Below are 15,000 nucleotides of genomic sequence, written 5' to 3'. Positions count from 1 at the left end.
CATAAACGTAACTAAACCGAATTTCACTCAATCACAGTTTATCTGGATGATGACATGCAGGACTTTGCCTGGAAAGCTACCAAGTCGTGATTCGTGACTTGAAGTCGTAATTTACGGGCTAAAAATTGTGTCTGGAACGCAGCATCAAATGTAGCTTGTTTTCCTCCATGTAGACATGGGTTTTCTAAATGACTTTTCTCAGATTTAATGGTTGCCAGTGGACTTGAAAGGCAAGTTTTGCTTTTCCAACATTTTAGACAAAGGTCATCATAATGGTCCAAAATTATGTGAAATTGCATATTTCTTTAGGACCAATGAACCCCCTGCAGAAGTGCATGAAGTGACGTATGTATGACACGCCAATCCGTATTCCATTATTGTCGTGTTATCAAGACGCATACTCGCTTGTTAGCGTGTTTATCAACGCCGTTTGGCCTCCATTGACTTACATTACCTTGTGATTGTGTGTGAATTGATGCCGTAGTGCAGAGGGGGCGAACCTGTGGCTCTTGAGCCGTATGCGGCTCTTTGCCTGCTCCTGTGAGGCTCTTCCTGTGTGGCTGGGGGCTGTGTCATTGGTTGATTGTTGTTTTTAACTTTTCTGAAACATACAGTATTTCAGATAAGTAAAAAAAAAAAAACACATTTTAATGCATCTGCCAATACATTTGCCAATTATTTTAAAATGGAAAATAATGCAGCAGAGTTTTGAGGACAGATTCTGCAACCTGAGGAAAAACAGCGGCCACAGATCACCTTCCCCGTTAACCCTTTCACTGCTGAATCCGATTGTTTGAAAGCCCCTTTAGTGACAGATGAGTGAGAGAGTTCTTCGAGTGGCCACAACCGAGTTCTAGCAAGACCTGAAAAGGATTGAGGACAACAAAGACTGTCAGGTTTCCCACTGAGTCAATCTAAGTGAGAAAATAAACTATGAAACCTGCTATGTATTATGACTGTCATCAGATCTGGAAGACACTGTTGCTGTTGTAGTGTGGACGTGCATGTGTTGTGTGGCTTTTTGCTATGGTGCGTTTTTTTTTGTGGCTCTTTATACCTAACTGGTTGGCCACCCCTGATATAGTGAGTAGTATGAAAGGGAGAAAATCCACGTAGGGAGGTTGGTCGGGGGGGAGGATGGGTCGAACGCAGGACTTTCACCAGGAGACCGGGGATCAGGTCCCACGTTGTCGCGTTTCCTAAATCCAACCCGTATACGGCGATCAAAATGCATACAGATTACACAGCACTTGGCTTTAGAAAGTGGCGTGTATGTTTACGCAAAGTCATGATGTCACGTTGATATTACCATATCACCCAACCCTCCTGGCGAGATATTAAAGTATCTAATCTATTAAGTATTTTCTGGTGTTTCCACAGGCTTAAATCTAAGAATTTTAAACTTCTGCAGGTGTGGAAGGTGTTTGACTCTGTGTTCTTCTGTCCAGGTTTCCTCTCCGACCGACACAAGCAACTTCGACAGTTTCCCGGAAGACACAGACGAGCCGCCACCGGACGACAACTCCGGATGGGATTACGACTTTTAGTCCAGCTCGCATCCAAACCCAAAGCCTGACACTTTTACGGCTGGCGTCGTTGATATCAAAATCTGAGAAGAAGACGACTTCTTTCACCGCCAGGCTGACTGAAGAAAGAAAGATGAGCTTAATGTGCCATTTGGAGGACGTCCTACTTACCCACAGCGCCTACTGTGTCTTTGCTTGTGTTGTTTAAAGCGTTGTTGGACCCCGTAGGAATCGAACGCCCAAGTTTTGTAGCCACATTGTGTCCCCAAGGAATTTGAGTAGTGAGGAAAAGGACTGGAGGTCTCTAACTGATCAAACTTGTACTGTTTGTTCCCTCTAAGGGCCGTTTTACAGTCACCGCACCTGAGCTGGCGTGCGCCAATGTGACGTCAAAATGCGCGGCAGGATTTTGAGTGCTCATAGTGTGTGTGAGCTGTGCACGAGCCTAGGAGCATTTCACTAATGCTCTGTTAAAATAACAATGAAATGCTGCGTTATTGACTTTAGACCAGGTTTTTGTTGGTCAATGGTGCCATCACTTCCTGCTGCCTCAAGATAGCAATACGCCCAGAATGCACCTGAACACACCTCCCTGTAAGACCAGCACACCCAGAATGCACCTGAACACACCTCCCTGTAAGACCAGCACGCCCAGAATGCACCTGAACACACCTCCCTGTAAGACCAGCACGCCCAGAATGCACCTGAACACACCTCCCTGTAAGACCAGTACGCCCATGAGCCCCAGAAAGCACCTGAACACACCTCCCTGTAAGACCAGCACGCCCATGAGCCCCAGAAAGCACCTGAACACACCTCCCTGTAAGACCAGCACGCCCAGAATGCACCTGAACACACCTCCCTGTAAGACCAGCACGCCCATGAGCCCCAGAATGCACCTGAACACACCTCCCTGTAAGACCAGCACGCCCAGAATGCACCTGAACACACCTCCCTGTAAGACCAGCACGCCCAGAATGCACCTGAACACACCTCCCTGTAAGACCAGCACGCCCAGAATGCACCTGAACACACCTCTATTTTTGTCAGCGGCGAGCAACAAAGCGGAAACAGGAAGCGTGGACGAGCTCGAGAGGAACCGGATGCCAGGACTCTCAGAGTGACTGCTAGTCTCTCTGGTAAACTTACTGGGTTAAGATGAGATCTTTTAAGGTGAATGAAAGGCTTGATCCCACCAAGTAGCTCATCCAATCAGATCCAAGCATTGACGTCAATGCTGCTGCCAGTTCTGACCTTGTTTACCTTTTTCTCCTTCTTCTAGTCCGTAGAAAGAGCAACGTCGGTAGCCTTTCCCCATTAGCGCCCCCTCTGTTCAGGAGAAGTCTGCAACTAGTGTCATGACCACCACGCGCGAGTAGAAACAGTTACGGCGCTCCCATGACGTCACACTGGCGCTCGACAGGTCAGCTGTGGCGAGTATACCGCACGTTTAACTGGAGAAACCGTAAGCTGCCAGAACACCTTAGAGCTGGAAGAGGAAGGGGAGGATCAAGGATGAAAGACCAGGGCCACTTGTTTTTCAAGTCTCTCAGAGTTGTTAAAAGGTCTTCGAAATCTCACGTGATGCATGCCTGGTTCAAAGGGGTTCAAGCATGTTCTTAACTTTTACAACCTGAGAAAGTTATCCTCCAGTTTTAAGGCGCTGACACTCCAACGCGTAATCGGCCGTTGGACAGTCTGGCGAGGTCGGTGACTCGAGTCTGTTTGGCGTGTTCTGTGCCGTCGGCTTTAATTTGTGCCGATTTGACTTGTTGAATCAGCCGGCAGTCGGACTCAATGACCAATCTGATTGGTGGAGTGCTAGCCCTTGACTAGCCAACCAGTGCACTTATGTTACAGCACTTACCGGAAATGACGAGCAGGATGAGCGTGACGAACGGCCTCTTAAAATCTGATGAAAATCTTTTAAACTGACCTTTGTTGATCTGAAATGAAGACAGATTCAGCATCTGCACGGCCTATTTCTCTCTTCAAATGTTTTCAGAAACACGTTTCGGTGAACTATTTTCGTAAAATACTAGATTGTATTCCGACGTGACGCGTTCGTCCAATCAGCTGCTGGTTTTCATTTTTTGGGCGACAATCCAGATTAGCGCCGCCTGCTGTTATGGAGACGTATTACGTCTCGCGCACGCGCAGAACGTACGCTCAAGTCGGCGTCTCTTCAGTGTGTCCCAAGGCACTTTTTGGACTTCGGGCACCCGACTGATCAGTCCGACTGACTTTACTGCCGACGGTCGGCCGTCTGGTTGGTGTGTCAGGGCCTTTAGACAGTTGTCAGAATCACTCCATCCACAAAAATGTGCCCATGGGGAAGAAAGTAATTGCAATGCCTAGGAGTATTTTCTTTCAAAGTCTGAGCCCAGGATTTCTTGGTTGTCTACAGCTGAACTTTGGGTATGTTAATCCATCAGCAGTCAGTCATGCTGTGTCCCAGTGGTTTAGTCTAATGTATTGTAATGGGTATATACTGTACTGTATATAAATATATTGGTCTTTGGGGGAGGGGAGGTCTGCCAGGGTGTCTCCCAGAGCATCAAAGAATTCATTTCCTCCATTCGGATACACTTTCATGCACCAATTTACGGTGGAAATACCTTTATTTAGCCTATGTGAAGTAGAAAAACACAGATGACAATTCAAAATATGTCAAAAATATAATGCAAAGTATGTTGTTGCGTGTCATTGGGCATTGTTAAGTAGGTATATGGAAATCCTGGAGCTTTCTTAGTGAGTTTACTGCGTATACGTGCGTACCACGTGGACTACACCAATGGTAAGTCCTATATTGCTGCAAGTCAATGTCTTTAAATCAGTCTTAAGGCCGTTACACACCAACCAGACGACCGACCGTCGGCAGTAAAGCCAGTGTGACTGATCAGTCGCCCCAAGTTGGTCCAAAAAGTTCCTCAGAACACACCGAAGAGACGAGACGTAATACGTCTCCATAACAGCAGGAGGCGCTAATCTGGATTGTCGCCCAAAAATGAAAACTGGCAGCTGATTGGACGAACGCGTCACGTGGGTCTGGCTGCTGCTAACAGATTTTGGATTTTTCAACCGGCCATTACTGGCGACTCGTTCAGAATATGATCTCATATTGGACTAAAATAGTTCACCGAAACGTGTTTCTGAAAACATTTGAAGAGAGAAATAGGCCGTGCAGTCCCAAAGGTCAGATTAAAAGATTTTCATCAGATTTTAAGAGGCTCCAGTCTCGCCATTTCCGGGTGAGTCCCGACTGTCCTGTCTCCGACTGCCCTGCCTCCGACTGCCCTGCCTCCGACTGCCCTGCCTCCGACTGCCCTGCCTCCGACTGCCCTGTCTCCGACTGCCCTGCCTCCGACTGCCCTGTCTCCGACTGCCCTGTCTCCGACTGCCCTGTCTCCGACTGCCCTGCCTCCGACTGCCCTGCCTCCGACTGCCCTGCCTCCGACTGCCCTGCCTCCGACTGCCCTGCCTCCGACTGCCCTGTCTCCGACTGCCCTGTCTCTGACTGAACATGTCAGGTCGGCCAAAGTGAAGGCCGACGGCTCCTCCAACGGACGACGGCACGAACACACCGAACAGACTCGAGTCACCGACCTCGCCAGACTGTCAGACGGCCGATTATCAGCCCGGTGTGTAGCTGCCTTTAGAGTAGCGCATATGTGGACCTACTTTGGGTAAAAGAGTACAAGCATGTTCTTAACATTATCTTGACAGCCTCTGCCCATTTCAAGTGCTTCTGCTGCCTGTCCTGTGATATCTGTCGTTTGGGTTTTGTGGTTTCTGGAGGCGGTTCTGGCGGTATTTTTGGACCCTTTCAACACACGTTTTGGCTCTCTGAGAGTCGGCCAGAGGAGCGACAGTTGCACGAACATTTTGGACAAACACAGACCACAGGAGAAAGGATTTAAGACTGAACAGGCAAACTCGGGGTCACCATGTTGCCTTCATTGACATTTCAGTTTCGGGAACTTCCAAATCCAAAGACAGAAAGCCCTTTTTAGATGTTTTTGGGGGCGCAGCAGCTGTGGTCGTCCTCACTGGATGATGCAAGGAAGTTGAGAACATTCCTACTGTTAACCCTTGTGTTGTCTCCCCCGTCGACCATGAAAAAAAATTCCAACGTTTTGGTCGTCTTTTTTGACACATTTGTCACTTTTTTTCGAAGTTTCTGTCAATATTTTTCTGCGCTTTTTGACGTTTGTTTTTCAAGCTTTTCCCATGTTTTTGTCACTTGACGTTTTTGAAGATTTTCCAATTTTTTTGTCATTTTTTTCGATGTTTTTGACATTTTTTTGCCAAGTTTTCTCAACGTTCTATTATCAAGTTTTCCTTACATGCTATAAAATTTAATAAAACACCCAAATTCAATGAAAGTACTGAGCTGATCATGTATTTAACTTCTGAAGAGCGTCGCAGGGAACCATCCACGTTATTTTGTTTTAAAATTTGGTTGAAAGAAACCCAATTTTCTCATATAGAAACTTTATGAAAATGGGTCAGATTTGACCCAAAGACAACAGGAGGGTTAATATTAGAATTGCCGTGAGCGGCCATTTTGACCGCCAGATTCCAAACTCTATAATCTCTCATTATAAATACTTAATTGTGATATTAAAGTGCCCATATTATGAAAAAATATATATATTTTGTGTCTCTGGTCCTTCCACACATTGATAAAACCCTCCATGCTGTTTAGAGTGAGATACGGTTTCTGAATGTGTCCTGCCTTCAGTCTCTGGGTGAGCTGGTCAAAATCTGCACGGCTTTCTACGTCACAAGCTGAGACGAGGGGGCTAGGGGGCTAACCGTTAGCATGCTAGCTCGTTCTCAATGGCTAAACACTGCTACAACACACACTAGTTCACCCTAATCTACAGAAGAACTACTTCCATGTCCCTGTTCTGCAGGTATTCACACAAAGTTGGAAGTGCGCCCTCGTTTAGAAGAAGTCTCCCGGCTAATCCTGCCTTGTTCTACCGGGATCCGTTTCAGGAAGAAGGTTTAACAAACTCTGAGTCTAACCCTGATCTCTGAGTTGATTTACGCTGAGACGGGAACTCAGAGTTTTCAGTTCCAGAACAGCTGATATGAGTTGGTTCAATCAACTCAGAGTATGTTCACGCGCGTGCACCACCACAATAAAAAGGCAGCATGAATGGAGCCATGATACTACGATTCACCATGGTAACAACCACCAACAAACGGCTCAGCGGAAATACTCATGCGCACAAACAGCGAGTTTGAACATGTATTTCATTAAAAAAGTAAGACAGCGGCTGCTGCTGCAACAGACAGAGAATTGGTGTGGGGGAAAATTGCTGCTCGAGTCAATGCATTAACAGTGTATTAATTTCATATTTAGTCACAGTTAACTTATAATATTACTGGTGAAAACTGGAATTGTATTACACCTATAATTTCATTTGGGTGCAATCCTGTGGGCGAAAAAGTAAAATACTACTAATCCCATTGTGAGGCTGCAGCACTATGATCATTAACAGAAATATAATGTATAATCATTTATTTCTTTTTAATGGCTCTCACTGGTTTGTGTCCAGGGAACAATACAAAAAAACGTTTAAAAAACGTTTCAGAGCGAGTCCCACTGTTCTGACGGCTACAGTGGCTTCACTATTACAGTATGATCATCACCAATACAGAAAACTGCTGTTTGCAAAAAACGTAATGCGACACAAAGAATGAGCTGGGATGTTAAAGCATGTCCACGATGGTGGATGTTAGTGATATGAGGATGATAAGGTATCTACATATCTGTAGGTCTGTGAAGAAAATACCTCTCAAATCAGTTATGTGGAAATGAAAATACATTTAGTTGCTTAATAAAAGCTTTCCACGCAAACAAACGTACATGTGTCATTAGTATGAGAAAAAAAACAACGAGATTTTAACTGTGTCGGGCTCGGGCCGGGCTCGGACATAAATATCATAATGCCTGTCGGGCTCGGGCCGGGTTCAGACGGAAAAATTCGGCCCGATCCAGGCTCTACCTCTGACACAGTGTCAGAGGGAGGAGACTGAGAGGAGAAAACCTGCTCCCAACCAGGTTAGGTTCACAGAGTCGGTAACTGACTCTGAGGTTAAGTTCCCTCGCTTTCTGAAACAGAAAACCCAGAGTTACCCTCATCTCAGGGTTAACTAACTCAGAGTTTTCACTAAACCTGCGTTCTGAAACGGACCCCAGAAGTTGGAGAAACAGCTAGCTAGCTCATGTAGTCCTTACCTAGCTACCGAGCATGTGATCTTACCTAGCTACTGATCATGTGATCTTACCTAGCTACTGAGCATGTGATCTTACCTAGCTACTGATCATGTGATCTTACCTAGCTACTGATCATGTGATCTTACCTAGCTACCGAGCACGTGATCTTACCTAGCTACTGATCATGTGATCTTACCTAGCTACTGATCATGTGATCTTACCTAGCTACTGAGCGTGTGATCTTACCTAGCTACTGAGCGTGTGATCTTACCTAGCTACTGAGCATGTGATCTTACCTAGCTACCGAGCATGTGATCTTACCTAGCTACTGAGCATGTGCGACTGCCAACAAAGATGTTACAGCAGTGAGAGGTCTCACTCTGTAGCTAAAACAGAGACCTGAACACAGGGTGAAAAGAGGAGCTGCAGCAATGTGGAGTACAACTAAAATATGGTGTTTTTTGAAAATTAAACCACGTAAACCTATTTTGGTACAATCTTAAAATACAATTATGAACCTGAAAATGAGCATAATATGAGAACTTTAATGCATGTATTGTGTAACCGAGTCTGGCTTTGCCTTCGGGCCATCGGTGATGCCCACACTTGTAACTCGAGACAGCTTGTGACATTTTTCTGATAGAAACGATGATAGTTACTAAGCAACCAGTATACATCTTCAACCGGGCGAAAGATTATAAACAATACCACGAAAATCCAAGCGGTCAATATGACCGTGTATGGCCAAAATAGGTAAAAATGGATTGTATTTTCTTTGCATTTTGTGTAATGTATATAAAAACAATTTCAAATGAAAATATAGACTATTTTAGAGTCATTAATGTCAGGTACCAGGAGGATTGTATCTTGTTATTCAGTAAAGTTATTACACATATAAATGTCACAGCCTGGTCGCACAGAAATCCGTGAAATGATCACGAATTGTTAACAGCGCATTACGTGGTGGGAAAATTCCGTGTGGCCACGGAAAACAATGCTAATGTAAAGTTGTAATGAGAAGATGACGTAGCATTAAGAGTGACTACGGTATTGGTGCCAATCGCGGCTGCGTGGCGGCTGCGTGGCGTGAGCGTGTCGGCTGCGTGGCGTGAGCGTGTCGGCTGCGTGGCGTGAGCGTGTCGGCTGCGTGGCGTGAGCGTGTCGGCTGCGTGGCGTGAGCGTGGCGGCTGCGTGGCGGCTGCGTGGCGTGAGCGTGTCGGCTGCGTGGCGTGAGCGTGGCGGCTGCGTGGCGGCTGCGTGGCGGCTGCGTGGCGGCTGCGTGGCGGCTGCGTGGCGGCTGCGTGGCGTGAGCGTGTCGGCTGCGTGGCGGCTGCGTGGCGTGAGCGTGTCGGCTGTGGCGTGAGTGTGGCGGCTGCGTGGCGTGAGCGTGTCGGCTGCGTGGCGTGAGCGTGGCGGCTGCGTGGCGGCTGCGTGGCGGCTGCGTGGCGTGAGCGTGTCGGCTGCGTGGCGGCTGCGTGGCGTGAGCGTGTCGGCTGTGGCGTGAGTGTGGCGGCTGCGTGGCGTGAGCGTGGCGGCTGGAGGTGTGTTTAGGTGCATTCTGGGAGTATTGCTATCTTGAGGCAGCAGGAGGTGATGGCACCATTGACCAACAAAAACCTGGTCTAAAGTCAATAACGCAGCATTTCATTGTTATTTTAACGGAGCATTAGTAAAATGCTCCTAGGCTCGTGCACAGCGCACTCAAAATCCATGGCGCTCCAGCGAGATCTACGTCACTCAGACGTCACATTGGCGCGCGCCAGCGCGGCTACGGCGACTGTAAAACGGCCTTAAAGGAGGCCTTAGGTTCTTGTGTCAAAAGCAAGAACATCTGCGCTCTTTAGCACACGCAACAAGAGAGAAACCCTTCATATTTTTAGGTAATCTTTGATTTCGTGCTCGCAGTAACTCCACCATCCAGTGGACATGTAGACATGTTGATTAAAAGTACACGTGCACGCTTTCAGCTTTGTACTTTTTCCATGACAACAAAGAGTTTCATCGTTAAAAAAATAAATTAAAAAAGGTGATTTGTACTGTATATATTGGAATTTGTATTTATATTTTGTGGCCTTTTTGTAAAAGCAGCTTTTGGTACGAAGCCTTTGTATCAGCAGTCTGAATCTGTCATGTGATTATGTTTTAGTAAATTAAATTAAAGTGATTCCTGTGAGCTCTGCATGAAAATACCTGAAATGTTTTCAGAAGAAATCATTTCATTTAAGGATGTTTTAATTCATAATAAAGACAATATAGAAGAAAATGGGAATTTATTCTCTCGCTCTTCTCCTCGTTGACATAGTTCGCTTTTTAATCTACCAACTTCAAAATGTATATTCAGTGATTATAAGTACACTACCTCCAAGTTGTACTTCATACAGAGAGTAACAAACACCACTTTGACACCACATAGCACTTTCTAGAGTCCGTGTGGTGTCCACCTGATGTTAGCAGCTTTCCTCTCATTAAATTCATCATCAATTCATCTGAATTAATTGTCATTTTGTGGCTTTTTGTTTGAGTTTTTCGGGGAGGAAGCCTGTCGTCGTCTCCCTGGCTGCAGTACCACTCTCCGCCTGAACTGTTCTGATGCGCTGGTGGGGGCGCTGTTTCACCAAAAACACAAATATCACTAAAAACAAATGGGAAGGAAATGTAAAAATCTAAATTTTGTTTAATTAAAAATGAGAACGCTTCACGATTAGGCGTGTCATCCTTGCACAGGGCCATGCTAATCTTCTCTGTATCGTTCCCAATTTATTACATATACTACAAATTGTAGTATATGCAAATTAAGATACTTTATTGTATTTGAAGAGGCGACAGCCCACTGAAGTTAAAGTCAGGTTTCAGCTCAGACAAGTGACAGTTTAATGCTTAAAAAGACATGACATAACATCAGCCTGAACCTGAGTACTGATGTACTCTTTTCTGTGTATAAACTGGGTTTAGGGACAAGTGTAAATGTCTGACTGTGCAGAGCTGAAAAGGATTGTGGGATTTTTATGCAAAGCATCCATAACTTTTTATTTATTTTTAGAAACATTTTATTATTTTTTCATTATTTTTTTATTTTTATTATTTTAAACAGCTGTTACTACAAGGAGTGGTATATGTGACAGACCTGGTTGAGTAAAATTAAATTTGATTTTGATATTATTCCGCTCTGAACGTCATACACACGTTTTCATGAGGGTGTAGTTCTGTTAACTGGCCGCCAGGGGTCAGTTTGTTTGTGACGGATTTTAACCGTGCTGTGTACAGACAGGGGAGTGATGGCTACGCTACACGTGAGTGCTATTTTCACTACAAACTTGGTCAGTTTGAATAAATGTATTTTGATTCCTTTGCCGAATTCCTCCAAAGATCCCAAGAGGTTGGAGGATACTTTAAAATCGTTTGAGAAGCATGTTTCAGTTGTACTTAAACGAGGTTACGTAAATTCAAATAACTTGTTAAAGAAGTCTGGTGCGCCTTTTCACAAATCGCTGCCAAAAGCAGACCCTTGTTGTGTTATTTTCACTAAAAACTTGGTAATTGTGAATGAATGTATTGATGCATTAAATGTCGCATTGTGTGTGTTTTAACAAGTCGTCAGCCGCAATTAACAGCTGTGTGTAATGTACCGTATAGCTAGCGATTTAAACGGCAAACGTGTTCAGCTTACAATTCTGACATTTTACCGTTGTTTTGCTTTTCGGCAATCTGTCAAACTTCGTCAACATGACAAACGGACTTTATCTAAATGTAGAGGTTGTAACGAGTAATTCGGCATAGATACATAACACATTAAACGGCAATACATTAGATTAAAATTGATAATTTATGTTTGGTTTCGCCGTCAGTTAATGCTCCTGATGTGCAAGGATAACAACTATTTGTAATAAAATGTAAGTTATTTTCAAATATGTCTTGATTTTGAGGATTATTTCTTGGCCGAATTCCTCCAAAGATACCAAGTAGTTGGATGATACTTTAAAATCATTTGAGAAGCATGTTTCAGTTGTACATAAACGAGGTTACGTAAATTCAAATAACTTGTTAAAGAAGTCTGGTGCGCCTTTTCACAAATCGCTGCCAAAAGCAGACCCTTGTGTTATCTTCACTAAAAACTTGGTAATTTTGAATGAATGTATTCAAGCAAATAATCCGCCCCTAGAAAATTGTGAACATTAAATACTTAATTTCCTGCATTCAGGTGAATTTTTATGCACATATTTCTACCTTTTTCTGAATCTATTTATGCTGGAAATTAGAGATGCACCGATTACAACTTTCTAGGTCGATTCTGATTTTCTTTGAGTCAGACCAGCTGATACCGATTTTAGCCGATTCTGATTTCATGTTTTCTAACCACTTTACAGCACACACATATTTATTTTCTATCTTTTCTTTAATAGAACATGTGTTGAACAGATAATGGATCACTATAAAATAGAACTATATAAATTACTCCTGGTGTGGGACATTCACACACATCTAAAGAGCAATGTTAGAACCATTTCCTTCTTTTCACATCAATATCAACTAAAGAAATGTGATTTAGGTTTTTGGTGTCGTCCCTCCACGCCCTACTTTCTCCTTGCAGGTGTTGCATATTGTAAACTTGTTATCTTCTGCACACACGCTGAAGAATTCCCAAACAGCTGACATGTTGCAGGTTAATTCACCAGGTTCCTACATGTGGAGAATAGCGCCGACACACGGTGGAGAAGTTGAGAGAAACGAAGAAGAGAGCGTGCTGTGGCGTCCGTGTTGTGGCGTCCTTGAGAACTGTAACTGGTATAACTTATGTTGTCAGTTAATTAGCCTTTCGCCGAGCCCCGCCCCCCTTAGTTACTGTTGCTGCGTCCGACAAACAAATGGTCAAACACGACCAGCGCGACAGATTGCCATGACGGGAAGAGGTATAGCCGTGCCTGTCAGAGACCTTTTTTGGAGCAATACCTCCGCGATATCCTCCAGATCGAGGCAAAAGGGGTTACAGTATGTGGAGGGATATATTCAAAATATAAAAATATGATGAAGGAGACACGACTACTATCGAGGCTAATGCTTACCGGTCTCAAGCGAAATCTGAGAAACCCCGTGACCTGGACCTCAAATGCGGGATTGGGGAACTCAGGGGTAGGTTTTCCGTTCATAAAATACTACATGAAAGATAAAAACAAAATTATTTAGAGTTGCTTGTTGGGGCGCTATGTTCGACTTTGTTGTAAACTGACGAAAAATAAAGTTGGAGAGTGTGGTATATTTTAGTTGCAGCACTGTGTTGCCGTTGTATGGAGAAGGAACTTCGTAGACACTGCTCTTGGTATAAAAAGATTTATTACATCAGAGTTTTCAGCATCAATTTACAGACCCATGGATATCTGGAGAGACGACCGACCCAATCTTCAAAATTTGTCGCTCTACCTTTTCTTTGTGTGGACAAAACTTATATCTCAATGCATTGTATCAACATAGGACGTAATTTTGTAAGTATATGATTGGATCAGATAACTAGCCAATCAATGCCTGTTATCTGGCACAACTCCAAAAAAGGTATCTTCTGTCTTGGGGGGACCTCTACTCATGTTGACAATTTCCAGATGTTCTTAGGGAGTGTAGAGTAAAGTTCATGCATCCTCCTTATACCAAAAACTTAGATCACAATGGTAAATAGTCAGATACCACAAGAGCTCAAAGACCCAACACAACAGCAGCTAATGTAGCTAGCGTTAGCTAACATGTTAGCTAATGTTGGCTAAAGCTAAAGGGCTCGTTAAACTTAGCTTAGAGAGTAGGTTAACATTCTGGCAATGATATCCATGGTAATCATAACTTTGGTCCACTTTGTGTTCTTGCCTCTAGTTAGTAGATCTAGACAACACGGTAACTAGTTAGCTGTTAGCCTTACCTTTGAGCAGACGTATTTATGCTTCGTAATGTTTAACTGTGAGTAGGGGACCGTCCACACTGTTGTATCCGTTGTTGGCTCCGCTCACGTTGTGTCTTCAGCTTTGGGAATGGAAAGAACACAACTCCTCCAGACAGTCTCTCGGGGTATCTAGTGTCCGATTTACAAACGCCGTGGGCGCACCGCTTCACCATCTTGCTTGGAGTCAATGTTTGTAGCACCTGCTCACATAGTAACGGTTGCTATGATGTGTGATTGGACAATGGCCGTTTTGGGGGAGGGGCCGGCGAGAGGTCAATTGGAGCGTTGACCAGCATGAAATCACCATAGACTGTATATAAGAGTGGACCAGCAGGTCCCGTGTCTCTGGACGGAGACCAGTGAAGTCTCTTTCCCGGTGATGGCTGAGCGTTACTGAGCAGCCTCCAACTGAGCTTGAAGACGTAGATGTGACGTGAGCAACCTGTCTGAAAGTTGGAAGTCTTCTGGTAGCTGTGCCAAGAGAAATCTCAATCATTCCCAATCTAGCAGAGACGGAGAGCGTAGGTATATGTAAGGAGATAACATAGACACAGGCTAATTATTGATCACTACAATGATAGTTAACATTAGTAATTAAACTTAAACAGCTAATGGAAGTCCAAACTGCCTGAGAGCTTCTCCTGTACTATACGGTAATTCCTCTACTATGAGACAGTAAGTCTCGTGGTTATGACCCAATCGTTAGCCTATTTTTATAAAAACGTCTGCTACGGAGCCATAACGTGAGCTACAAGGTAATGGAGCCTTTTATACATTGTCGTGTTTCTTTAGAAATAAACAATGGACAAATAGAGTCTTTAAACTCTTCAGATGTAAAGTTATTCTCTGTCAAAGTGACGCCAAAATGAATGGCAGTCAATGGGATGCTAACGGGAGCTGATGGCTTGGTAGCATCAGAATGGCGCCATAGGAGCTACGCGGTCCGAGGAGAAGCTGACCCCCTTGGAGTTTCCCAAAGCCTAAGATGACGTCCTCACATGTCTTATTTTGTCCAAAACTCAAAAGATATTCGGTTTACTGTCACAGAGGAGAGAAGAAACTAGAAGATATTCACATTTAACAAGCTAGAATCATAGAAATCTTATATTTTTTTTCAGAGTGTGTGTGTGTGTGTGTGTGTGTGTGTGTGTGTGTGTGTGTGTGTGTGTGTGTGTGCGTCACAGAGCTCTGTAGCGGTATAACCAGCCAGCAGCCGTTGCTTGGCGTCACGTGACCAGCAGGCGATCTCCTAGTTTTCTTACCATATTTTACAATTGGTACGACATCATACGTACGCTCTTGGAAATCACCATATGTCAGAC

The 15,000-nt window shown here is 44.3% G+C and overlaps 2 protein-coding genes and 1 non-coding gene across 3 annotated transcripts in view; 2 read left to right on the top strand and 1 right to left on the bottom strand.

Moving 5' to 3' along the window:
• LOC116059266 (cGMP-dependent protein kinase 1-like) overlaps positions 1 to 1,666 on the top strand; it is a 16,482-nt gene extending 14,816 nt beyond the window's left edge. The window contains exon 10 of the mRNA XM_031312238.2: positions 1,449 to 1,666. Coding sequence (XP_031168098.1) covers positions 1,449 to 1,547 — 99 coding nt within the window. The 3' untranslated portion in view covers positions 1,548 to 1,666. The remainder of the gene's footprint in view (positions 1 to 1,448) is intronic.
• Positions 1,667 to 10,437: 8,771 nt separating this feature from the next.
• LOC116059274 lies at positions 10,438 to 10,543 on the bottom strand. Its single transcript, XR_004107271.1, has one exon. It is a non-coding gene; the product is annotated as a U6 spliceosomal RNA (small nuclear RNA).
• Positions 10,544 to 11,030: 487 nt separating this feature from the next.
• Positions 11,031 to 15,000, top strand: part of LOC116059269 (protein FAM13C-like) — a 20,103-nt gene continuing 16,133 nt past the window's right edge. The window contains exon 1 of the mRNA XM_035997761.1: positions 11,031 to 11,048. The gene's annotated coding sequence lies outside the window, so the exon portion shown is untranslated. The remainder of the gene's footprint in view (positions 11,049 to 15,000) is intronic.

This window comes from Sander lucioperca, chromosome 22 (genome assembly GCF_008315115.2).
Source record: "Sander lucioperca isolate FBNREF2018 chromosome 22, SLUC_FBN_1.2, whole genome shotgun sequence".
NCBI lineage: Eukaryota > Metazoa > Chordata > Actinopteri > Perciformes > Percidae > Sander > Sander lucioperca.
This window is presented reverse-complemented; position numbering and strand designations above follow the sequence as displayed.